This window comes from Oncorhynchus mykiss, chromosome 13 (genome assembly GCF_013265735.2).
Source record: "Oncorhynchus mykiss isolate Arlee chromosome 13, USDA_OmykA_1.1, whole genome shotgun sequence".
NCBI classification, from domain to species: Eukaryota; Metazoa; Chordata; class Actinopteri; order Salmoniformes; family Salmonidae; genus Oncorhynchus; species Oncorhynchus mykiss.
The window spans coordinates 16122103-16147240 of record NC_048577.1 but is presented as its reverse complement, the minus strand read 5'-3'; the positions used below and the strand labels follow the sequence as shown (position 1 = coordinate 16147240).

General features: G+C 44.6%; 1 protein-coding gene across 1 annotated transcript; it reads right to left on the bottom strand.

The window, feature by feature from the left end:
• Positions 1-6913: 6913 nt before the first annotated feature.
• Positions 6914-23967, bottom strand: LOC110485773 (NACHT, LRR and PYD domains-containing protein 12-like). Its single transcript, XM_021556931.2, has 10 exons — positions 23879-23967; positions 23129-23317; positions 11605-13269; positions 10484-10831; positions 9968-10135; positions 9688-9858; positions 9246-9389; positions 8995-9168; positions 8532-8705; positions 6914-8299 (listed from the first exon to the last, which is right to left on the bottom strand). The coding sequence occupies exons 2-10, from the start codon at positions 23311-23313 to the stop codon at positions 8287-8289; spliced, it is 3042 nt and encodes a 1013-aa protein (XP_021412606.2). The 5' UTR covers positions 23314-23317; positions 23879-23967; the 3' UTR covers positions 6914-8286.
• Between the last annotated feature and the right edge of the window lie 1171 nt (positions 23968-25138).

Below are 25138 nucleotides of genomic sequence, written 5' to 3'. Positions count from 1 at the left end.
GGCCACAGGTAAACATTTGGTTTGGACAACAATGGAGGCCAATATTGGACAGAGAGTAAGAGGGTGAGAACTAGAGGAGTACGAGGAGGTGAAGAAGTAAGAGAAGGAAGAGGTGAAGTAGGGCAGGGGAGAAGGAGAGGACGGGGAAGAGGAAGTGGAGTCAGGAACACAATAACTGATGAAATCATGTCAGCCATGGCATGAGCATTACTGGTACAGTAATATGTACTGTACTTTCATAATGAGAAGGATCTATCACTAAAACCATTCAAATGTTTTTACAGAACTGCAAGAAAACCAGTATCTGGTGGAAGAGGTCGTCTGTTCACCCCAGAGCAGGAGACCCACATTGTAAATATGATAATTGCAAATAACTGCATCAGACTCAGAACTGCAGGACCACATAATGGTAGATAACACCAAATTCTAAAACGTCAACAGCAAACGTCAACAGCGTGAGTGTCTCTGCACTGTCTCGTCTACTGAAACGCAATAGAATTAGGATGAAGCAGCTGTACAGAAACCTGTAAAACAACTGAGATATGAATCCTATCATTGGTACTGGATGTGGAAGTGTATGGTGCTACATCATATTGACTGATCCCTGTCTTTTCATACTGTGCTACATTGTTTTGTCTTGTCTCTTTCAGAGAGACATGGAGCGAGAAGCAGATGCAGTGCATCATGAGCTAATATATGTGGACGAGGCAGGTTTCAACCTGGCAAAATATCATCGGACACCGTGCCATTATCAACGTCCCGGGACAACGTGGTGGCAACATAATGTGTGCGGCTATTAGTCAAAATGGCGTCCTTCACCATCATGCAATCCTAGGCCCATACAACACTGCACACCTTATCACATTTCTGGACCGCCTCCACAACAGACTAATCCCGAATGACCAGTGGCCAGAGCAGCCCAGGTATGTTATCATCTGGGACAATGTTAGTTTTCACCGGGCTGCTGTGGTCCGCAATTGGTTCACAGGTCACCTACCCACTTTTCATTGCACACAATCTACCCCATACTCTCCGTTCTTGAACCCTATTGAATGATTATTCTCAGCATGGCTTGGAAAGTGTGTGATCGCCAGCCACACCAACGCATAGCCCTTCTACAGGCATTGGAGGAAGCTTGTGGAGACATCGATCAGGGGTCATGCCAGGCCTGGGTACGGCACTCCAGGCGATACTTTACACGCTGACTATAGGGGTCTTAATCAGATCACGGCGAGTTACCCGCTACCGCTCATAGCCACAGCGATAAGAGTCAATGCACCAAATTAGATCTCAGGAGCGCTGACAACCTGGTGCGTATTCGAGAGGGAGATGAGTGGAAGACGGCTTTCAGTACCACCTCTGGGCACTATGAGTACCTCGTCATGCTGTACGGGTTAATGAATGCGCCATCAGTCTTCCAAGCCTTTGTAGACGAGATTTTCAGGGACCTGCACGGGCAGGGTGTAGTGGTGTATATTGAGGACATTTTGATATACTCCGCTACACGCGCTGAGCATGTGTCCCTGGTGCGCAGAGTGCTTGGTCGCCTGTTGGAGCGTGACCTGTACGTCAAGGCTGAGAAATGCCTGTTCTTCCAACAGTCCGTCTCTTCCTAGGGTATCGCATTTCCACTACAGGGGTGGAGATGGAGAGTGACCGCATTGCAGCCGTGCGTAATTGGCCGACTCCCACCACCGTAAAGGAGGTGCAGCGGTTCTTACGGTTTGCCAACTACAACCGGAGGTTTATCCGGGGTTTTGGTCAGGTAGCGGCTCCCATTACCTCACTGCTGAAGGGGGGCCCGGTGCGCTTGCAGTGGTCAGCTGAGGCGGACAGAGCTTTTAGTCACCTGAGGGCTCTGTTTACCTCGGCTCCCGTGTTGGCCCATCCGGGTCCCTCTTCGGCGTTCATAGTGGAAGTGGACGCATCTGAGGCTGGGATGGGAGCCGTGCTCTCTCAGCTCTGGTACACCACCGAAGCTCCGCCCCTGTGCCTTCTTCTCGAAGAAGCTCAGCCAGACGGAGTTAAACTATGATGTGGGGCACCGGGAGCTGTTGGCTATCGTCAAGGCCTTGAAGACGTGGAGACATTGGCTTGAGGGGGCTAGACACCTTTTTCTCATCTGGACTGACAACCTAAATCTGGAGTACATCCGGGCAAGGTAGGTCATGCTTTTCACCCGTTTTGTATTTACCCTTTTCGACAGACCAGGCTCACAGAACGTGATGCTCTCTGCGCTTTTAACGGACCTCTGAGACTATCACAGTGCAGGTGCATTTATACGGAGACTTGATTACACACAGGTGGATTGTATTTATCATCATTAGTCATTTAGGTCAACATTGGATCATTCAGAGATCCTCACTGAACTTCTGGAGAGAGTTTGCTGCACTGAAAGTAAAGGGGCTGAATAATTTTGCACGCCCAATTTTTCAGTTTTTGATTTGTTAAAAAAGTTTGAAATATCCAATAAATGTCGTTCCACTTCATGATTGTGTCCCACTTGTTGTTGATTCTTCACAAAAAAATACAGTTTTATATCTTTATGTTTGAAGCCTGAAATGTGGCAAAAGGTCGCAAAGTTCAAGGGGCCGAATACTTTCGCAAGGCACTGTATACATTACATTCTGTATCTCCACACGGTTTAAACTAATAATTATATTTCACCTCCTTCCTATAGGCCAAATTTAGACTGTTACAAGAACACTGTCCTTACAGATTTTGCATATCGTTTATGAGTTAGCCCCGCATATTTATGAACGGCTGAGCCTGATATCCCTTGTGGAAAGGTACCTCGTGAATCGACATAATGTATTCAAGTGAGCAGACACCTAAGGCAATTGAATTGTCCTTGGTGCCCACTCTCTTACCTTATAATTCTGTATTCCTTTGTGACTAACTTGTTTGTATACAGGTAGACCAGAAAAACACACATCCCCCATTGGCAGATGAGAGGCAACCCTGATTAAAAGCACCCCGCTACTCATCAAAGCAAATGTTATTTATCATCAGTTGTCCCCTAAATAAAAAAAGCGGTTTTGAAATCAAATAAAATTGCACCTATACACTGAAGAAGGACGTAAATCTGGTCACCTGGTCGTAATTCATATTATTCCAACCTCATAGGTTGTAAATATATATAAAATACTGGAAAATGACATTTTGACTGCACTGGCTCTTTAAATTGTTAGTGGCCTGGCCTCTTGCTTTCTGTGGGATACTTTTAGCTACATTCACAAGTACAATTGATTAAATGTAAATAAATTGTGCGGGGTTAATAAATCATTTATAGGATTGGAAAAGTACAAAAAAAGAGTACAAAAAATAACCATAGAGGACCACATCAATGATAAGAATGATAACATTTTGTGAGAAAAACATCATTTAACCAATTTCACTTGCATAGTAGCTAAAAGTATCAGAGAAATAATCAAATAATCTCCCTCAGGATAAGCACGGTCAATTCATTTTGTATTTGATTTAACAAGGCAAGTCAGTTAAGAACAATTCTTACTTACAATGACGGCCTACCCCAGCCAAATCCGGACAACGCTGGGCCAATTGTGCGCTGCCCTATGGGACTCCCAATCACCGCTGGATGTGACACAGCCTGGATTATAACCAGGGAGTGTAGTGACGCCTCTTGCACTGAGATGCAGTGCCATAGACCGCTGTGCCACTCGGGATTTATGCATTCAGACTGATAAAAAAAGTGCAAAACACATTTGAACCATTATATACATATGTTAATATTCGTTGACAATATCCATGACATAAAACATTTGTCATTAGATTGGAGTTGAACACAATATTGTGCCCTCGCCTTCAGTGGGATATGCGCCTTTCATGCATTAATCAGTCTCTTCCTCCTCTCCTCTATTGCTCTGATCCACAGTCAGCGCACCGCTTCGGACCTTTGTGGGTGCAAGACCCTCAAACAAATCGGTGGCACTGTGCACAGCTTTCATGGGCCTGGTTCCGTGCACACTGCGTCTTCACCTGGCACTGTGTTCTCTTCCCAGCTGGATGGGTGCCCTGGAAGGAGGCGGTGCGGCCTTGGCTGCCTCCTTGGCGGCTGCAGCTGCCTTCGTCTTGGCTCATGTGGTTCTCACGAAGCTCCCATGCCAGATCCATGATGAAATCCCGCCGCGCATTGTCTTGCCGGTACACTGGGCGAACAAAACGTGCGCGTTGATAGCAGCCAGGTCGAGCAGGTTGTAGAATACGGCAACAGGCCAGCGGCGAGTACCCCCTTTCACCGTGAACTGTCTGGTCATCGTATCCACACCAACCTGGAATAAAGTACTAAACATTAGCACAGTAACAGGACGAAATTACTCTTTGTTACAGAAGTGCACAATGCATGAAATATGGCAAGGTGCGCCTAAATGTGTAGCCTAAATGTATAGAACTAATAGCCTACATTTCTGCTGTTATAGTGCGTCAGGGTCTCTGGTTTTCTCTTTGTGTCACCGCCAATGGCAACGGTCAGATGCATAGTACTCAGGATGCAGACATTTTTTCTAGGCTTCTTTCTGTAAACCTTAAGTGTAGCTTTGTCGTGCTTCGGCACCGCTGTGGATAACAGCTCTGCTTGTGACTGGTTACATGCAGATGGGGGCACCACCCCCACCAGGCTTGTGTTCTTGTCAATCAACTTATTTGCCAATGGCAGTGATGTGAAGATCTCGTCTGTGTTTACATTCCTACCCTCGCCAAGGTAAGGTTCTACAAGCCTCATCACCACATTTTCAGGACGCTAAGATTCATCTCTCCCCAGATGTGGAAAGACATTCAGCACATACTTGCTGTGAAGTCAGCTGCCAACCGAAACTTCATGCGTAAAGAGACATTTCGTTTTCGTGGGGAACCATTGCTCCTCAACGGTGATGTTCACTCCTGGCTTGTAAGAGGTAGCACAGTTCTGTAAAAAAAACATTCAAATTTTCTGATACTAAGGGGAATTTGTCAGTTTCCAGGCGCATTCGTCTGGTCGCTCTTGCATCAAAACGCAGGTATCACATGATTTCTCTGAAGCGGTTCCGTGGCATGGTGTCTCGGAAGAAAGTGATCCCATACCTATCTGACCAGAGGCTCTCCAAAGGCGTGTTCTGGACATACAGGAGCGCAATGAACGCTTCCAGCTCATCCACAGACATGTCCCACGTTTTGTCGTCTCATTTTGCTCTGTGCGCCTCAGCCACAGTATGGTCCCTGATTTGCAGCAACATCTCCATGTCACATAAACAATGAAAGCAGTCGAATGCTCTGTCAATTCTGGGTTTTGCGTAAGGTGCAGGGCCCGACTCCACTGGGATTCCATTCTGTGCTGATAATCGACTCGGAGCATTGTCAGCAGGCTCTTTTATCCAAACCGTGCCGCCCGTCCCCGTCTCCTCTCTCTCCATCTCAGTTAGTGACGCCTGCACAGTGGGCATCGTTCGGGCTCTCTTGCGCGGAGGCAGATCAGGCTCCTAATCAGAATCGCAGTCAGAATCAGAATGTAATGAAGTATTCCCCATTATCCGAGTCGATCTCAGCATCAAGTTCCTCCCCTCCATCTCATTCAAATCTCGTAGCGTTATCAGCGCTTCTCGCACCTCAATTCCCGGTTTTGTTATTGTACGTCTCGGTTTCAGTGTTGCCAACTAATTTTCAGGGTAAATTGCTAGAGTTAAGGTTGATTTGTTGCTAAATGACGTTGTGATGTCATTCCGTAGAATACGCAATAACGTTACTCAAATTGCCTGGCCATCTCGGCAAAAAATATGATTTGACATTTGTTCAGGTACAGACTCTCACTTTTTTTCTGTACAATTTTCATTGAGACACGTTGATTGATGTTGTAAGTTCTGTTCAACATCAAACATTCGTGACCAACTATATTCATTGGGTTTGGCTTGTCGAACCCGAACTACTGTTGCTGCAGTCAGCCAACAATTATTTTCAATTTGCTGAAATTGCTGCTGCCTGTGCACGAGCTGAGCGCCTGCTGCTGACGTCACTCACAATGCACTTTTGCAGCCAGGCACGTCTGTTTTGACTAAGTATGTTACAGAGAAATCGTTTTTGTGTCATTTAGAGGGAAAGTGAGTGCATTTTAGCATTTGAGTTACCTTTCAAAAGTTGGTAAAAGTTCCAAATACATTTTTTCAACTAGCTACATTTGTTGCTAGGTGCTGTTTGAAAAAGAAGTTGCCAGGTTAGTCTGAAAAGTTGCTAAATCTAGCAACAAAATGTGCTAAATTGGCATCACTGCTCGGTTTCGCTTCCAGGCCACCCCTCTCTCGTTTCTCCTTCTGTGATAATGGCGGTCCGCAAACAAACGTTAAAGGTGCATGCCACCACCTACTGAGCAGGAGTTTGTGGTCAATCACGGTTTACAACATTAGCGCCACATTTCTAAATCTTCCGACCCAATAAAGTATTTCTGAGTAATGAAAAAAAGCCCCGCTAACGTCTAATAGTACAGTTTATTTTAATGAATGTTATATTTTTTGTGAATGTTTTAATACTTATCAGCAATACATGTACAATATATAAAATAAACATTTTTATTAATTCATGTTTTCATTAATTTTAGAACGTTTTAATGAGTTTAAAAAACACAAAACTCCCCAAAAACTTGTCAGCCTGTGCTTGTAGTGGTATATACAGTAACTTATAACCTATGTTGAATCATGCAGGGCTGATATTCAGTGATGTGGTGGTAAATGCATAAATCACTAATGGAAAAAAACTATATATATATATATATATATATATGTTTTTACTTATCTTATTCACTAAATACAAAGGTAGGAAAGATGATTTAGATTTTTTTTTAAACTATTTTTTATTTAACTAGGAAAGTCAGTTAAGAACAAATTCTTATTTACAATAACTGCCTAAGCCAGCCAAACCCAGATGACGCTGGGCCAATAACAGCCGGTTGTGATACAGCCTGGAATCGAACCAGGGTGCCTGTAGTGACGCCTCAAACACTGAGATGCGGTGCCTTAGACCGCTGCACCACTCAGGAGCCCATAGATTTAACCATAGAGATCCTCATTTTATTAAGTTAAACCTTTCAATATGGAGTTTTGTACTTCAGCTCTAGCATGTTTTGTCCAATTGTATCTATGATGTCTGGAGTAGCATTCTGTTCATTAGCATGTTCATATCACACCAATCTAAGGGTTCTATTGAACCTGTATCGTTGAAGACTGTGCGAGTAGTCTGGGGGGGGGTTGGGTAAAGGTGAAAACGTCTTCAAATGGCTTATTCATTTATTCAGTCCCACCATAGTCCCCCAATGATGACACATCAAGAAAACAAGAAAACGGAATAAGGTTATTATGTAAAACATAGCATCACCCTTCTCTTCAGTAAAGACTTCATCATATACTGTAACGTCTTGACTTGACATTGATGTGCAAAAAGTACTGCATGGACTTCGAGGTTACTGAGCATGACTGAGGTTAAAGGTACTGAGTAACATCCTTTAGTTTGGTACAGACAATGTGGTTACATCGTAAAGGGCATCCTACTCTTTAAAATTCTATATAATTCACTTTTTCAAGTTTAGGGACTTCTTTAAGTCTGTACAACGATCAATTCAGTCGTCTGAATGCAAATCCCAGTCTGTACAGCGATCAATTCAGTCGTCTGAATGCAAATCCCAGTCTGCACAGCGATCAATTCAGTCGTTTGAATGCAAATCCCAGTCTGTACAGCGATCAATTCAGTCGTCTGAATGCAAATCCCAGTCTGTACAGCGATCAATTCAGTCGTCTGAATGCAAATCCCAGTCTGTACAGCGATCAATTCAGTCGTCTGAATGCAAATCCCAGTCTGTACAGCGATCAATTCAGTCGTCTGAATGCAAATCCCAGTCTGTACAGCGATCAATTCAGTCGTCTGAATGCAAATCCCAGTCTGTACAGCGATCAATTCAGTCGTCTGAATGCAAACCCCAGTCTGCACAGCGATCAATTCAGTCGCCTGAATGCAAATCCCAGTCTGTACAGCGATCAATTCAGTCGTCTGAATGCAAATCCCAGTCTGTACAGCGATCAATTCAGTCGTCTGAATGCAAATCCCAGTCTGCACGGCGATCAATTCAGTCGTCTGAATGCAAATCCCAGTCTGTACAGCGATCAATTCAGTCGCCTGAATGCAAATCCCAGTCTGTGTCCGAGATAGCATCCTGTTCCCTTTACAGTGAAGACCTTTTGACCGGAGCGAGTACAGAACTTGAGGATCGAGACGCCAAGAAGAACCCCATCAAGCGAGTCAAGACCTCTCTCAATCGTTGATTCTAGAACAAAGAATAGTATTACCACCATAGACATATAACACAATAAAATAATGTTCTCATTCCATCCCTATTCTAACAGAATTTTCCACTGAGGGGCCACAGAATCCAATTATGAAAAGTTGACACACACACACACACATACATACACACACACACAGGGATTTACAGCCAGAAAAGTCATTATAAATAAATTACTAACATCATTGTACGCTTTGATGTCACCAGGACTTACTCTAGAGTCTGTAGTTTGTAGCGTTGATTGTCCCTGATGTCAGAGAGAATTCTCAGTCCTTCTTCTCCCGTGTCGTTTCCCATCAGGCCTAGTTCTGTGATGCTGGAGTGGCTGGACTTCAGGGCTACGGCTAGGGAGGAGCAGCCCTTTACTGTGATCCCACAGCATCTCAGACTGGAGAGAGAGAGGGTGGAAAGAGAAAGAGGGTGAATGTGGGGAGAGAGATGGGGATAGAGAGAGATGGGGAGAGAGAGAATGAGATTGGAGAAGGTCACCAGAGAGGGAGAAAAGACCTTCAATTTGTTTTGGTCAACAAGACTACATAAATTGTACGAGTGATTTATCAGTTAACAAATGACCAAGTCATTTTGTGAATATGCTTATTCATTGTTTGAAGAGCGTGCGGTGTGATATCATAGACCAAGCCATGAGCTTTATAACTCTCTCTAATGCTGTTACTTACAACAGTCTCTCCAGTGTACAACACCTGGACGTCAGTCCCATGTAGAGAGTCTTCACACCGCGGTCTCCCAGGTCGTTTCCAGAGAGATCAAGCTCTTTCAGGTTGGTGAGGTTGGAGCTGAGAGCTTCAACCAGCTCCCCACAGGATTTCTCTGTCAGTTTACAGTCACTCACCCTAGGTGAGAAGAGGTAATTACATTGAGAAAGTTGTCCCCCCCACACACACACACGTGCTAGGTTTGCAGAACTCACCTGAGGGTCTCAAGTGAAGACAAGCAGAACAAGACATCGGCCCAGTCATCCAAGTCGCCCAGATGGTTCCTGCTGAGGTCCAGCTCTTTGAGGATAGAGTTGAAATGAAACCCTCTGACTAGGGTGATGCCACAGCTTGCCACACTGGAGAGACAAGGGTAAAGAAAAAGAAACACTCTTCCATATTCAAGGTTCAAATACTATCTTTCAGAGACTTTAAGCGTTCCCTTCAGACTGCCTGGAGAGCTAGATGGGCGGACAGGGTTTGCACTTTTGCAACTATTGTATTGGTTCCATTGTGCCAAGGAAGGTCAATCAACCCAAGTCTGACAAGTATTTGAACAAATTTCAAATAGTATTTGAACCAAAGTCCGTCATCTTACATGGAGTAGGGGCTAGGGGAGATTGGCCCGTACAATCTTGGTGGGGTAAGCTAGCTTACATGAGTTTCTCCAGTTGACAGGTGGGCAGCCTGAAGGCTTTGCAGAGCATCTTGACCCCCTCGTCCTTCAGGTTATTGTTGCTCAGGTTGAGCTCCCTCAGACTGGGGATGTTGGCCAGACACCTAAACATGTTCTCACAGCATTTCTCAGTGAGCTGACAACAGTACAACCTGGTGGTGGAGGGAAAATGTGTGGTACATTTACTACAGTGAACATTCAACTTTAGAATCAGTGAGGTGGAATGTGTGAGTGTACTACAATACTCCAGGCAGTACTCACTCCAGTTTGTATATCTGGGTTGACTTCAGTATGTCCATGAGCAGCTTCACCCCCTGGTCTCCCAGGTTGTTCATGTTGACGTCCAGCGCTCGCAGGTGTCTGGGGTTGTCTATCAGCAACACCGCCAGAGCGCGACTCAGCTCCAGGCCCAGCTTGCAGTTTGAGAGCCTAACGAAGATTATAATACTTTAGAAGACGTGGTACAGCGGTTAGTGCTGCGAACCCCAGCACAGATGTACAGCCTAGGCTACCAGAGTCGGCATGAGTTTAAATCCGACCCATAACATTCTGACTTGCAAACTCTCATAACTCTCCTATCTCAATAAAAATACATTATACCCTTAAAGAATATATTTATGTAAATTAGTTTAGAAGATAAACTGTATTTCCTTATGAGGATAACTTAATTTGCATCAAACCACAGGATAAACCCATAGGGGAACTGAATTCAATGATGTTACAATTGTGTACACACATGATCAGAACGGGTTTCCTAGCCATTGACTCAATACTCACTTCAGGATCTGCAGTTTGCAATTGACAACCTTCAGTCCATCAACGAGATGAAACACCCCCGATTCTCCCGGTTCGTTGCCGCTCAGATCCAGCTCTCGCAGGTGCGAGGGGTTGGATTTGAGAGCTTTGGCCAGAGCTGCAAAGCCATTCTGTTTCACCCTGCAGCCGGACAGTTTCAGTCTCTCCAGTCGGCAGTGTGGCTTGGCCAAGCCGGCCGCCAACAGCTGCACTCCTGAGTCCTTCAGCGTGTTGAAACTCAGGTTCAGAGTTTTCAGATTGGACACCTTTGAGGTGAGCGCCGAGGCCAGACATTCACAGGATTTCTCTGTTAGTTTGTGATATGACAGCCTGGTAAGAAGGAGGGTTAGGGAATAAAAAAAGAACATAGACATACAAGCATTAAACCAACAGAACTGTGTAATGACCAGAAGACGGGTCCAACAAACCTGAATTACATCACAGGGAAGATAATTATCTTGTGCTATAGACATTTAATATTGGTAGTGTGCGCCAAAAGTATTGAGTTAGGGACACATTTTTTGTTTGTTCTGTACTTCAACACTTTGGATTCAGAATGATACAATGACTATGAATCTAAAATGCAGACGGTCGGCTTTACTTTAAGGGTGTTTTAAACCGTAACGGGTGAACCGTTTAGAAATGACAGCACTTTTTGTACATAGTCCCCCCATTTTAAGGGACCAAAAGTATTGGGCCGAATTCACTTTTGTGACTTGTAGTCACAAGTGAAGTATTTGGTCCCATATTCATAGGACATAGGATGTTTTTGCTGTCTGTTTTGGTTGTTTCAGATTATTTTGTGTCCAATAGAAATGCATGGTAAATAATGTATTGTGTCATTTTGGAGTCACTTTCATTGTAAATAAGAATAGAAAACGTTTCTAAACACAATCATTTTAGTCCTATAAAATGGAGGGAATAGCCTATGTACAAAAAGTGCTGTAATTTCTAAACGGTTCACCCGATGTGGATGAAAATGTTATTATATCACATCCAAAAGTGCTGGAGTACAGAGCCAAAACTACAACAAATGTGTCACTTTCCTAATACTTTTGGAGCTCACTGTAATAGCGTGTTTTGTTAAATGACCAGGTACATACGTGGCTGTCTGGGAAGCTTTGATCACTGGCAGCATCCTCAGAAGTTCCTCGTCTCCTCTCTTCTTTACTTCCAACCCAAGCATGTCTATTGGCCCAGACTCCGATGCCAATAACACAGCGGCCAGGTCAGACCAATGTGCACGTGGGTATTTGGCATCTGGGGGGATTCCCGTATTGAAAAAGCTCACACCATCAGTTTCTAAAGAGCTGTCACCCAGTTCCGTCAGGCAGTTCAGCAGGTTGAGGGTCCTCGGTGAAGCGGGATTCTCCATAACCTTCTTCTTGATATACTCTACCGTTTCAGTCAGTGTCTCCGACGAGTTGTAGCCGGCCTTTGCGATTGACTGGATGAAGCTCTGCGAGAAGCCGAGGAGGAACTGGAGGAAGAGGTCCAGCTTTCCGTTTTTGCTCTGCAAGGCCATGTCCACTGCATTCCTCAGGTTTTCATCTAGGCTGTTGCAGGATCGATTAAACCACATTGCAGCAAAGAACTCCTGAATGGTGGTATGCCCAAAGTAGTAGATCTTCTTTTGGTGCAGCCCAATATCCTCCCTGAAGATGGGTATGCTTACTTTTGCAAACTCTGACCCCTCATCACAGTTAATGTCGCACTCTTGTAGGTCTTCCCTGTAGAAAACCGTGTTGCCTTTCACCAACTGCTTAAAAGCTAGTTCCCCCAATTTAATAGCCATCTTTTGTGTATTCTGATTCTGTGTTTGCAACAGGGCGAGTAGGTCAGTGTACATTGGAGTCAGAGCTCCGGGGTCACATTCTTTATCGGATAGCCATGTCTGTCTAACGAGGACTGATGCAGAAATCGAACAGATAATAGGTATCTGGCACAAAACATAGAGGCTTTTTGAGCACTTCAAGTGGTGGATAATTGCATTGGCCTGGTCCGTGTGAATGATTGCTCTCCTGAAGAACTCCTCTTTCTGAGAGTCCATGAAGCCTTCGATTTCTGTCACTTCGTTGATGTACTGAAGAGGGATGTGATGGACTGCTTCAGGTCTAGAGGTAATCCATATGTGAGCGGCGGAGGGAAGAAGGTTACCATTAATGAGGTTTGTCAGCAGTGCTGGCACGGAGGAGGGATCTGTGACATCGGTTACTATCGGGCTGTTCTTGAAGTCGAGAGGACGTCGAAATTCATCCAGCCCGTCAAGAATGAACGCAACTCTGAAGTTCTCCAAGTTGTAAATTCCAGGTTCTTTCAATTCTGGGAAAAACTTGTAAAGAAGTTCAATCAGACTCAGTCTCTCCTTCAGCAAATTCAGCTCCCGGAAAGGAAGGGGAAATATGAGAGTACATTGCTGGTTTCCTTTTCCCTCTGCCCAGTTAAGAATAATCATCCGCACCTGGCTTGTTTTGCCAATACCAGAGACGCCCTTTGTCAGCGCTATTCTGACTCGCTCGTCGTCTAGTTCAGAATCAAAGTATAAGCTCAAGGGTGAGCATCTCCATTGGTGTCTCTTCCTGAAAGTTGGCTTAATTTGAATGTACTCATGTTGGTTCACCTCTCCACTTTCACCAGGTGGATACTGGACATCACAATGAATATAAAATGGATGCTCAGTTTCCCCCCCTGGCGGACTTTGGTACTTTTTCTTCAGGGTGGCTTTGAGCTTATTGCTGAGTTTTACCACATTGGAGTTAGAGACATCCCTGTTAAATAGACAAAACAGTACATGTAATTTCTGAAGGGTTTTAACCATATTGTATGTTAACTGTATAGTCTATTATTGTGAGAGCACACCAGTTGACCCTCTTGAGCCTCTTTGTCATGGATCCCCCTTGGTACTGCTGCTCATTCCGTTCACCAGGTCTACGTCACTGGCCTTCTAGGCATCACTGAACTGGATTCATTACCACCAACCCCGGACTGTCTTGTCTCATTACGCACACCTGGTTCCCATTCCCCCTGATTAGTACTGTATGTGTATAAATGTGCCCTGTGTTCCCCATTGTCCTTGTCGGTTATTGGCCCATATCCGTTGGTCTTGTAAGTACCTGTGCTATGTTGTATCGGCTTCCATGTTACGTGTTATTGTGCACTTGTTTTATGGGTTTCATCCTGTGTATTATTTAGAGGTTTACACCTTACTCTTTAGTTAGGATAGAGAAATAAAAAACCCTATTACGTATTCCTGCGCTTGTCTCCTATCATTATACAGCGTGACAGAATAGCCAACCTATCTAAATGGAGACAGCAGGAAAGACTGAGCTGATGACCATCGTAGAGACAGTTCAGCATCACAAAGAATGTCTCTCCAGACTCGGCAACGCCACGGACAGTGTGCTGGCAACCATCCTGCGTTTGGAGGGGAATGTGCAGTCCCTCCTGTCTCTAGCACCGGATCCTGCACCAGCCCCCACAACACCACTACCTGCCTCCGTCCCATCTGAGCCGGTCCGCGGAATAGCCCTGTCCCTCTCGGAGCACTTTGACGGCGCTCCAGCGAGATACAAGGGATTCCTTCTGCAATGAGACCTGGCTGTCTCCGGGAGAGATAGGGTTGCCACCGTCATTTCGGCACTGACCGGACGGGCCCTGGACTGGGGTGCCACAGTTTGGGAAACGGGCGGACCCGAGGTCAAGTCCTACGAGCGCTTCACCATCCTCTTCCGCTCTGTGTTTGATCATCCTGTGGATGGCCAAGAGGGGGTTGACTGCCTCCTCCGACTACGCCAGAGATCTAGGACCGCCTTGGAGTTCACCGTGGAGTTCCGGAACATCGCGGCCTCCACCGGAGGGAACGAGTCACCTCTAGTCACTGTGTTCCGCAGCGGACCGCGGAAGGAGGTACAGATGAAGTTGTACTGCCGTGATGACAACCTGTCACTCGACCAGCTCATCCGCATGGCGATCCATTTGGACAACCTCCAGCGGTCCCGTCGAAGACCTGCATAGAATCGGGAGCCCATGGCTACACCTACTCCGTGCCCAGAGCCGATGGAGGTGGGCTCTGCACGTTTGCCCGAGGCAGAGCGTAGGAGAAGGAGGAATCTGGGCCTCTGCTCCTATTGTGGAGAAAGGGGTCATTTCTCCCCAACCTACCCTCTATCCACCAATAGGCGAGGAGGTGACAAGCCAGGGAATTCCCCTGCTCCGACTCAGGTAGGATGCAAGATCTCCCCTCCTTTTTTGTCAACTCGACCAGTGTGTTTTCCCATTAAATTCCCTGAATACCCTAGCCCCTCACTCCCGTTAGTTCTGATTGATTCCGGAGCTGCTGGGAATCTTTTAGATAGAGCACTGGCCGCCGAATTACGCATTCCTTTGGTTTCCCCGACAATCACCCATTCCGGTTCGAGCCCTGGATAATTGTCCAATAGGGACAGGGCTCGTACATCACATCATTGGTCCCGTTTCACTGTTGACAAATGACACTAATTTAGAACAGATCACCTTTTCGATTATAGACACCCCCACCCACCCTGTTGTTTTAGGGGTCCCCTGGTTGAGTTGGCATAACCCTGTTATTTCCTGGTCTGAAAGGAGACTGCTGGGTTGGTCGCAGGAGTGTCATGGGAGGTGTCTCGCGGTGTCTGTCAACACCACTACGGTGGAAAGTCCGGACCACGCCCCTCAAGTGGAGTTACCGGAGGAATACCAGGATCTGCACACGCCTTCCTCCTCATCGCCCCTGGGACTGTCCCATTGACCTGCTCTCTGACGCAGCCCTCCCGAGAGGACAAATCTATCCCCTCTCCTATGCGGAGACCGAGGCCATGGAGACCTACATACAGGAGAGCCTCCAGCAGGATTATATCCGCCCCTCCACATCACCAGCCTCCTCAAGCTTATTTTTTTGTTAAAAAGAAAGATGGGGAACTGCACCCCTGCATTGATTATCGAATACTGAATAAAGCCACTTAAGTTCAGCTATTCTTTACCCCTTATCCCAACCATCATCGAACAAATGCACAGGGCGCAGTACTTCACGAATCTGGACTTGAGGAGCGCCTACAATCTGGTGTGCATTCGTGCGGGCGACGAATGGAAAACGGCCTTTTGCACCACGGGCCATTATGAGCATCTCAAAATGCCTTTTGGCCGGTCTAATACTCATTCAGTTTTCCAGGCCTTTATTAACGAAGTGTTTCAGGACATGCTGGGACGGGCGCATGGTTTATATAAACATTTTGGTCTATTCTGCTGACCGCACCCAGCATGTCTCGTTAGTCAAGTCTGTGCTGGGAAGACTGTTGGAGCATGATCTACAGCTGAAGTCGGAAGTTTACATACACCTAGGTTGGAGTCATTAAAACTAGTTTTTCAACCACTCCACAAATTTCTTGTTAACAAACTATAGTTTTGGCAAGTCGTTTAGGACATCTACAATTGTTTACAGGCAGATTATTTCACTTATAATTCATTGTATCACAATTCCAATTGGTCAGAAGTTTACATACACTAAGTTGACTGTGCTTTTAAAGAACTCAAAATAAAAACACTGTTGACGAGAGAATACAGCAAATAATGCCTTTTAATCAAAACAATAATGCATGCAGAACACACATGAATAAAGTGGCATGACCACTTTACTTTGAACTTTGAAATCTCACGTTCTCTGGCGTACACATAGATCCACAGTAATTGTTGGAATCGGAATGGAATGCTGCAGATAACTTGATTGAATGTTTAAAGTCTTAACAAAACAGAGGTGGTGTTTAAACACACTAATGCACCGTTTTGTAACAGCCTGTACATTCAGCCTGGACTATTCAGACTCATCTTCAGAGTCACAGTTCTGGCACACATAAATTGCCTGGCCTGCAAGCATCATGGGCCCATTTGAATCATCTCACACACTTCACCCAAGTCTCCTTTGGAAGGATGTTTTAAGATGGCTCCACACAGACGAGGCAGAAGCACTCCTCTTCATCTGATGATGACTCTTCTACAATTTTGCTTTTTTTAGCTACCTTGTTCTTTGCAGATCCAGATTTTGACTCAATCCCTTACTTCCCTTTCTTTGTGGGCTATACTCGGCCTTGTCTCAGGATGGTAAGTTGGTGGTTGAAGATCCCTCTAGTGGTGTGGGGGCTGTGCTTTGGCAAAGTGAGTGGGGTTATATCCTGCCTGTTTGGCCCTGTCTGGGGGTCTCATCGGTTGGGGCCACAGTGTCTCCCGACCCCTCCAGTCTCAGCCTACAGTATTTATGCTGCAGTAGTTTGTGTCGGGGGGCTAGGGTCAGTCTGTTATATCTGGAGTATTTCTCCTGTTTTATCCTGTGTCCTGTATGAATTTAAGTATGCTCTCTATAATTCTCTCTCTCTCTCGGCGTACCTGAGCCCTAGGACCATGCCTCAGGACTACCTGGCCTGATGACTCCTTGCTGTTCCCAGTCCACCTGGCCATGCTGTTGGTCCAGTTTCAACTGTTCTGCCTGCAGCTATGGAATCCTGACCTGTTCACCGGACGTGCGACCTGTCCCAGACCTGCTGTTTTCAACTCTCTAGAGACAGCATGAGCGGTAGAGATACTCTGAATGATCGGCTATGAAAAGCCAACTGACATTTACTCCTGGAGTTGGTAGTCCGCTGTCAGCAATGGCATTGTTGGGCAAGGGTGAGCTGGTGCTAGCATAAAAACTGGGCAGGTCTGTGTCTGAGCTTGTGCTAGGCAGGGCCAGAATGGTGCTGGGACTTGGCAGGTTGGTGCTGGGGCCTGGCATGGCTGGAATGGTGCTGGGGCCTGGCAGGTTGGTGCTGGGGCCTAGCAGGGCTGAAATGGTGCTGGGGCCTGGCAGGGCTGGAATGTTGCTGGGGCCTGGCAGGGCTGGAATTGTGCTAGGGCCTAGCAGGTTGGTGCTGGGGCCTGGCAGGGCTGGAATGTTGCTGGGGCCTGGCAGGTTGGTGCTGGGGCCTGGCAGGGCTGGAATGTTGCTGGGGCCTGGCAGGGCAGGGTTGGTGCTGGGGCTTGGCAGGGCTGAAATTGTGCTAGGGCCTGGCAGGTTGGTGCTGGGGCCTGGCAGCGCTGGAATAGTGCTGGGGCCTGGCAGGGTTGGGTTCTGAATGGGGTGATCTGTAACGTAGGATGGCGCAAACTCGTTTTCCAGAAATACATCCCTGTTGTAAGGTTGTATCCCAGCCACCTTAAAGCCAGCCTGAATGTTCAAGGGGGTTGCAGCCAGAGGATAGGGGATCGCCACAATCCCATGAATGTCATAAATTGACATTGTCTTCCCGGGATTGTTCCTCATCCAGGCATCACACACGGTGTTAATGTGCCTCTTTGGCGGCCTGTAGACAGACCTGTCTAAGGGTTGAAGCCGATGAGAGCAATGGGGTTTGAATGACAGCATAATTATGCCATTTTCTTTGGCATAATTGAGTCCATCAATGGACAGATGAGACACTTGGTTTTGTCCAAAAGGAGTAAACAGGTCTTCTCCTTTGAGTACTTTGTTTGCTTGACAATGTTTCAGGAAGTCAACAAAGTGCACATCTTTCATCCACCCAGAGGGATTTGTCCCCTCTTTTGCTGCCAGGTGGCCCGTTGATCAGGACATGATCGCGGAAGTTGACACGGGGTGGATATAAAATACGGAGGTATACTATTCCCTGTGGCTGAGACAGCACAGGCCAGTGTGACGAGGGTTCCCCTTTCAGCGGAGGTCAGTGACCCTACTTATTTGAATCCAGGTCTGCCCATCACTTTGTCAGGTTTATGTACAGTGGTCACCCCAGTTTTATCGACATTCCATATGTCTTCTGGTCCAAATTGATATCTTTGTATCACTTCTGCTACATTGTCGAAGAAAGCGTTAACATTTTCTCTGTTGAAGCTACTTGCCCTGGTAAGGCTAGTTGCCTCTGGCTTCCTCAGCAATGGCGTTGGGTGCCGCTTTAAGAAGCCTGTAAACCACTCCGGGCTGGCCTTTTCATTTTCTGCCCACATTGGCGCGAACTTCAGCTGGTGTGCCACAGCAAACTTCTGACCTCACTTGGCGAAAGACCAAAATAAATGTCAGCTGACCTAGTAATATACTGAACAATCTTCATCTCCAAATCAGGTGTAAAAAACGTGCCTTGGCTTTGTATAGCCAACCACTGTTGGCGCGGCTGTCTGATTTTCAACTTCTTCTCTGGTAACCTTTTGACAATACAGAGTCAGAGTACGGTAATTTATGTCAAGTTCCTTCGCTGTACTCCTGGTTGATTTGTTCTGCAACTTCACCCTGCCTCACTGCCTTTAACATTATGGCAGGTGGTGTGCTGCCATTCTCTGTCTTTCTTTTATCATTTCCAACCATCTTTCTTTCCTTCCCCTCTTTCTTTTCCTTCCTTCCTTCCTTCCTTTCTTCTTTCCCTCAAAAACACATTTCCTCATTGAAATTACATATTCATTACAGGCTTATTACGCCCACCCCCATGTCTACTATCCTTGTGGCCACAATGCAATTCATAACAACCACACGAAATTCATGACACTGTATGAAGTAGTGTGTGTGTGGATATACAGTACTGTCTCATTCAGTAGGCATGTAGTGTGTTAGTAGACACACACATGCCAGAGCCTGTCTTGTGTAGTCCAGGGATATGTCTGCTGCTCTAAACTACACATGTGTGTATATATAATAATCCATTTACAGTAACATTTAATACTATTATCAGAGCTGATTACACAATATCACAATGTTTTTTGAGCATGTTCTATGCGTCTATGTATACTGGGGCAAGTTGTCACACGTGAAGACTTGACCCAAGGTCATTGAAACAACTTGCCCCAAACTGACATGTGTGCTAATGTTGGCAAAAATCTCAAGGTTAGCTCAACAACGGACTGCAGCTAAAGTATCAAAAGACACGTTATTGCTCTACTCCGTGCAAAACTATAATTTTGAACATTCACACCTAATAAAGTTTATTGCATACAATGTAAAGTGACAATTTTTTACTTTTGAGGGGGGGAAATAAGAAACTTGTGCCCACCTCAGATTAGAGTGACCTTGACCACATGTGAACAGGAAGTTGAACATAGAACATGTTGTCCCACCAAGTATCTATTTGGTCTTATCTCTCCCATTATTGTACAGGTTCCCTCGCCACTTTCTCACACTCTCCCCGGACCTTTGCTCGTTTACATCACACGCATACATCGCTGACTTTTTTGATCAGCGGGTTGAACTATTTGATTGGTGACTTTTAGGCCATTTAACAAACATGATGCTGTTGTTCATTTTGCTGGTGTCTAACCTTGGCTTTTACAATGTTGGCGATACATTTAGAGCCCGTTGCACTGTGAATGAGGAAATATATGATTGTTTCTCCCTCGAGTGTTGTGAGAAACCCCGCGCTTGCTCCGGAAATGCACATGAGAACTATGCACATTTCCCCCGAACAATATGGGAGAAATGGTACTCATGCGCTTACATGTCAGGACTGTTCTCTTGGTACTTAACCATGTCTCTGGACTTTACACATCTCCTGAAATATAAAGACTATGGATAAAGACTATGGATTCTCACGTCTAACTCCAAATGTTGTAACCCTCGATCTAGACTTGCCATTATCTTGCTGCTTCTATTGTCTGGAAATGTCCAGTCTAACCCAGGTCCTGACATCCCTGCCGAATTAAGTAGTCAGAGTGGCCTGAAGTTTTTGCATATGAATGTAAGAAGTCTTCTGCCGAAGCTTGATTTTGTGAATATATGGATAAAAACTGCCGACCCGGATGTATTTATGCTTTCTGAAACCTGGCTTAAAATATACAGTGCCTTGCGAAAGTATTCGGCCCCCTTGAACTTTGCGACCTTTTGCCACATTTCAGGCTTCAAACATAAAGATATAAAACTGTATTTTTTTGTGAAGAATCAACAACAAGTGGGACACAATCATGAAGTGGAACGACATTTATTGGATATTTCAAACTTTTTTAACAAATCAAAAACTGAAAAATTGGGCGTGCAAAATTATTCAGCCCCCTTAAGTTAATACTTTGTAGCGCCACCTTTTGCTGCGATTACAGCTGTAAGTCGCTTGGGGTATGTCTATCAGTTTTGCACATCGAGAGATTTTTTCCCATTCCTCCTTGCAAAACAGCTCGGGCTCAGTGAGGTTGGATGGAGAGCATTTGTGAACAGCAGTTTTCAGTTCTTTCCACAGATTCTCGATTGGATTCAGGTCTGGACTTTGACTTGGCCATTCTAACACCTGGATATGTTTATTTTTGAACCATTCCATTGTAGATTTTGCTTTATGTTTGAGATCATTGTCTTGTTGGAAGACAAATCTCCGTCCCAGTCTCAGGTCTTTTGCAGACTCCATCAGGTTTTCTTCCAGAATGGTCCTGTATTTGGCTCCATCCATCTTCCCATCAATTTTAACCATCTTCCCTGTCCCTGCTGAAGAAAAGCAGGCCCAAACCATGATGCTGCCACCACCATGTTTGACAGTGGGGATGGTGTGTTCAGCTGTGTTGCTTTTACGCCAAACATAACGTTTTGCATTGTTGCCAAAAAGTTCAATTTTGGTTTCATCTGACCAGAGCACCTTCTTCCACATGTTTGGTGTGTCTCCCAGGTGGCTTGTGGCAAACTTTAAACAACACTTTTTATGGATATCTTTAAGAAATGGCTTTCTTCTTGCCACTCTTCCATAAAGGCCAGATTTGTGCAATATACGACTGATTGTTGTCCTATGGACAGAGTCTCCCACCTCAGCTGTAGATCTCTGCAGTTCATCCAGAGTGATCATGGGCCTCTTGGCTGCATCTCTGATCAGTCTTCTCCTTGTATGAGCTGAAAGTTTAGAGGGACGGCCAGGTCTTGGTAGATTTGCAGTGGTCTGATACTCCTTCCATTTCAATATTATCGCTTGCACAGTGCTCCTTGGGATGTTTAAAGCTTGGGAAATCTTTTTGTATCCAAATCCGGCTTTAAACTTCTTCACAACAGTATCTCGGACCTGCCTGGTGTGTTCCTTGTTCTTCATGATGCTCTCTGCGCTTTTAACAGACCTCTGAGACTATCACAGTGCAGGTGCATTTATACGGAGACTTGATTACACACAGGTGGATTGTATTTATCATCATTAGTCATTTAGGTCAACATTGGATCATTCAGAGATCCTCACTGAACTTCTGGAGAGTTTGCTGCACTGAAAGTAAAGGGGGCTGAATAATTTTGCACGCCCAATTTTTCAGTTTTTGATTTGTTAAAAAAGTTTGAAATATCCAATAAATGTCATTCCACTTCATGATTGTGTCCCACTTGTTGTTGATTCTTCACAAAAAAATACAGTTTTATATCTTTATGTTTGAAGCCTGAAATGTGGCAAAAGGTCGCAAAGTTCAAGGGGGCCGAATACTTTCGCAAGGCACTGTATATATATATATATGCAGGCCTCAGCCACTACCCTGAGAGCACTTGACTTAGTGTATCATGCAGCCCTCAGGTTCATTACAAATCAGAAACGTCTAACACATCATTGGCTGGTCGTCATTGACCTTGCGTAGGTGTAACAGTATTGCTTCCACTACTTCAAGGTCTCAGAGCGAGTGATGTCACCGATCGAAACGCTATTAGCGCGCACCACCGCTAACTAGCTAGCCATTTCACATCGGTCACATAGGATTAAACACGGGTATACACTGATTTATAAGGCCATATTGGGTAAAATGCCATTATATCTCTGTTCATTTTTAGTCAGGTCAGTAAATACATATCAATTACGGTCCCATTCTGATTTGCTTCTAACAGTACCAAAAATTAGAACAGGTCATGGTAGAAATAGTTTTAGTTACTTAGCACCGTGGTCCTGGAATTCTCTCCTGAACATTTTAAAATGTGATGATCTAGTTTAGTTGGTGGAGTTTAAACACTTGATCGATGTATATATCATAGAAGAGCGTCATTGTTTTTAGGCCAGTTGTTTTTAGTCAAGATGTTTGTGTTTTTAATGTACCGTAATATGTCATTGTTGTACTGTATGTGTGTTTTATAGTTTTGTTTAATGTTGTGTTAGTGTATGTAAGTTGTTTTGTCTGAAACGTTGTTCCCCCTGATGCTATTGGACCAGGTCTCTCTTGAAAAAGAGATATTATCTCAATGAGAAAAACCTGGATAAATAAAGGTAAAATTGAAATTACAAATGAGATTTTTGAGATGGCGCCTCTAGTGTTGGAGGTACGAACAGTTTGACAACTTACCTCGCTCTCTCCTACCTGTGCTTTGTTCCAGCTTTCGTGCTGCGTGTTTTGTGCACTTGTTATTACGGGTCTCGTCCTATGTATTTATTAGAGGTTTAACCTCACTCTTTTGTTTGGGTTACATCCCTGTGTTTTTGTATAAGTGTTTGTTTTGGTCTTCGTCCCGATGCCTTTTCATGGCATGTTGTATTTTTGGGTGGAGTATTAAAAAACCCTATGACGTATTCCTGCACTCGTCTCCAATCATTTATACAATGTGACAATGCTTATTTGAACATAAAATAGGCCTACTGTGTATTCTAAATGACACATTTTCCATAGGCTCATTTTGATCTTGTCCTCTGTTCAAATGACTAATTATCTTACCTTGGTCCAGTCTGATGGTTCTCTCTCCCAGGGTGAAACATTTTCCTCAAATCAGGAGAGGCGGATTTCCTATGACCAAGGATTGTTTCCCTCCAAGGATGAGGCAGGTATCTGTGAAGAGGGCAGTAAGGCAGGCTACCCCCTCCCTCATGTGATGAAGAAAAGAAGATCCCACTACCAACCATAGACCTGTAACACAGATATTGGATATTGTCTTCCTAACTGTAATAGCAATAGTGATGTGTGTATGGGGCTACAGTAATGCACTGGCAAGACTGCCTCAATTCAAAGTCTGCTCACAGATTAGAAATGATTTGCTAATAAATCAATTCAGTTAAATAGGCTACCTAAAGAAGACACAAACTGACAACACGGAGGACCTATCCATTTAGGCCCTATTTTTTTTTTCTTTGAATAAGGTCGTTTAGGATCAGCTCAAAAACAGAATTGCAAACAAAAAACAGTGAGCTTTAACGGTACACGAATGCAGTGTCATCCCTGGCCTTCAACACTAGCAATGGATTATGTAGAGGGGGGAAATCATCTCAAAAATACCTCTGACTACATCGTCAAAACACTGAACTCGCTTCCGCGTGTCTTTACATCCGTTCCTTGGTGCTGGGCTAGCCCACGAATAGACAGAAAATAACTAGCTAAAATACGGCATGCATTCATCCCATTGCAACTTTATTAACTCTAATTTAATAGCAAACACATAATGCAATTCCATAGTTACTTTGATTGTCTCACTTTATTCTGGTCCATCACTGCGTCTCAGTATATGTACGTGTTTTAAAATAGGTCGAGGAGGCAGCTTCTAACTCCGTTGCGGTTTCTCGTCAAAACAAGATACGCGCAAAAGTGCTAAAAGTCAAGAACAGGGCGCGTTCAGCAGGACACAACGTTTTGGAACATCCAGATAGACATATGCTATGTCGAACAAACATGCCTCTTCGATATTTACAATAATGAATGACGTTAATTTCTATCTGCAAGAACGAGAACGTTTTGCAACTGAAGGTGGCCCTGTTCAAACCCGGTACACATTTCAGAGGTTAGATCATTTTTGTCCACCATCAATTAGGTTAAATGTCATCTCAGACCAAATGTAGCCTAAACATAATATGGCCATGGAATTGTTGAACATTTTAATTTAAAAAACAACCCAGCAGCTATGTAATCTAAAAAATTAAAAATATTTATGCTACTGCTGTTAAATGTATTCTGTGTAGCCTATTTTAACTGAATTTGTAAATCTTTGTTAGCTTATGCTAGGCCTGCTTGAACTTTGTGAGCTGGGGCTGACGAGGGAGAGGGGGGGGGGGGGGGGGGGGGGCTAATGACAGGTGAAAAGGGGAAAGGAGAAAAGAGTGGAAAGGGTATCTGGGAGGTGGTGATAACGTCTAATTTAAATGTCACATGTACATTTGAGTCATCTATCAGATTCATTCATTCCTACTATAGTTCATTGGCACTTGCTTAACGTTATCATCTTTCGCTACCACCACCCCTACTCCCCACTCCCCCTCCTCTCTCCCCTGCCCTCCTCTTCCACTCCCCCCAATTACCAGAATGCTGCTCCAGACATGCATTTAGTCATGCATGAGTTATGATAGACAACAAACACTGTTATATAGTGTTATAATATAGGATAGTAAAACTGTAAGAAGCAAGGAAACTCAGTTTACTCACCTTTTATTTGTGATTAAGGTTTACCCACCTTTTTCCTACTACATCCATGACTTCAGATAGGCTGGCTAAGGTAAGTTTAAATTATCATAGACGTGAAGGGAGCAGACGTCAAAATAACTTCATAGAACTTTATAATTATAACACGTAAATGTATTTGCTATATAGGTTTAACTGTCATGAATAATAACTAATAAACTGGCTCTAAACTAGTGTGCATAAGTATTTCGTTTTGTAGTAGTAAACACTTAGGCTAATAATTATTTAAATTATAATCTCTAAACTAAAGTGGGTCTGGGAATGGTAGCCTATATAAATTTC